The sequence below is a fragment of the Austrofundulus limnaeus genome, unplaced genomic scaffold (assembly GCF_001266775.1).
Source record: "Austrofundulus limnaeus strain Quisiro unplaced genomic scaffold, Austrofundulus_limnaeus-1.0 Scaffold119, whole genome shotgun sequence".
Lineage (NCBI taxonomy): Eukaryota > Metazoa > Chordata > Actinopteri > Cyprinodontiformes > Rivulidae > Austrofundulus > Austrofundulus limnaeus.
In genome coordinates, this window is record NW_013952521.1 from 530101 (window position 1) to 531424 (window position 1324).

Sequence of the window (1324 nt, forward strand, 5' to 3'; positions counted from 1 at the left end):
TTTTTAAACTTGCTCATTTCCTTTATTCTTGATTTTTTTTTTTTCAAAATAAAACCTCTTTAAAACAGATGAGCCAGCTTTTATTTTGGCACTGCATGTAAATTCCCACAAAGTGTTCTTCAGTTAAACAAAGCATTGAAAGGCCGGTCACACACAGGTTTCATGTTTTTACTATATTTTCAGGTAAATAAAGCTCCAGGTCCAACTCTCAGGTGTCTCAATAATCCTGAGATCTTCATGTCTGGATCCTGTTAGTGGACCTCAGGGGTCGGCGGTCCGGCTCCTCAGAGTCCTTTTCCGTGTTGGGGGTCTCTGCGGGAGGAGTTGCGGACGCCATGAGAGAATCCAGGCCTGTTAAGGATGGGGGCGCGTCTGGAGACCAAGAACAGGCTCTGCAGGTCTGCAGGGTCGTGGGACGTGTTCCGCTGACCCCCTGTATGGATGATGTTTATGACGGGGATCCTGACCTGGGACTTTGTGACCACGCAGGAGCTGGTCTTGCTGTACTGTCTAACGTCCTCACCTAAAAGAGAGATAAAGGAAACGAGCACCAACAAAACAAGTTTAAGCTTTAAAAAAAACAACAAAAATGACTGAATAATTCTGAAATCCATTAGTTATTGATGATGGAGACAATGAAAAAAACAATTTAAACTTTCAACAAGAGTAATAAATGTTATTGTCACTCTTTTGTCCACTTTTTTATTAAACAACCAAAAATATTTCTTGTTGAACTAAAAACCTACAGGAGCTGAAAGTTTCTTAGTGTCTAAAATAAAATAAAAAAACTATTTTCAGGAGTGTTCACCTCCACACTGGACCTGCTGGTTGCTGGTTCTGTTCTGACTCTCTGACTGCAGGCGGTCGGAACTGTTCTGGCTGCTCCGGTCCACTCCGGGCCTGAGGGAATTCTGCTGAGTCATGTGTGAGTAGAGCTGCAGAAAGACAACAGAAAAGTGTTGCGTCATAATGACTGCTCAGCAAAAGCAACGTGAAAGAAGGAAGCTTAAAAAAAACAAGTATTAAAATATTTAATTAAATGTTGACGATAATCTCACAAGAACACTTATTATTATATTTAATTACTCTTTACAATTAAATCAGAACCACAGCAGAAGTTCTGATCATTTTCATTTCTACATGTTTACAGATTAAAGCATCAAATATAATCTGAGCTGCAGGAAGTGGTTTATTTCCATCTGAACTAACAGCAAAACAACTGAATTATTGGCCATTTTTCTATAAATATATTTCAAAAAATATATAATTTCTGTCATTATTTAAACAAAACACATAAAAAATAAGTAAGTAAGCTTAAATAAAT

The 1324-nt window shown here is 38.1% G+C and overlaps 1 protein-coding gene and 1 long non-coding RNA gene across 5 annotated transcripts in view; one reads left to right on the top strand and one right to left on the bottom strand.

The window, feature by feature from the left end:
- Window positions 1–1324, top strand: part of LOC106521973 (uncharacterized) — a 12892-nt gene that overhangs the window by 10473 nt on the left and 1095 nt on the right. The window contains exon 3 of one of the 2 annotated variants that reach the window (XR_001310731.1): window positions 184–268. The exons of the other annotated variant lie outside the window; for it this stretch is intronic. This is a non-coding gene — a long non-coding RNA (uncharacterized LOC106521973). Of the gene's footprint in view, window positions 1–183; window positions 269–1324 lie in introns of those variants that run through there. 2 annotated transcript variants of the gene reach the window in all.
- Window positions 64–1324, bottom strand: part of ttll6 (tubulin tyrosine ligase-like family, member 6) — a 13564-nt gene continuing 12303 nt past the window's right edge. For all 3 annotated transcript variants that reach the window (XM_014014752.1, XM_014014751.1, XM_014014753.1), the window contains 2 exons: window positions 809–935; window positions 64–523 (listed from right to left, as the gene is read on the bottom strand). In XM_014014752.1, coding sequence (XP_013870206.1) covers window positions 285–523; window positions 809–935 — 366 coding nt within the window. In that variant the 3' untranslated portion in view covers window positions 64–284. The remainder of the gene's footprint in view (window positions 524–808; window positions 936–1324) is intronic.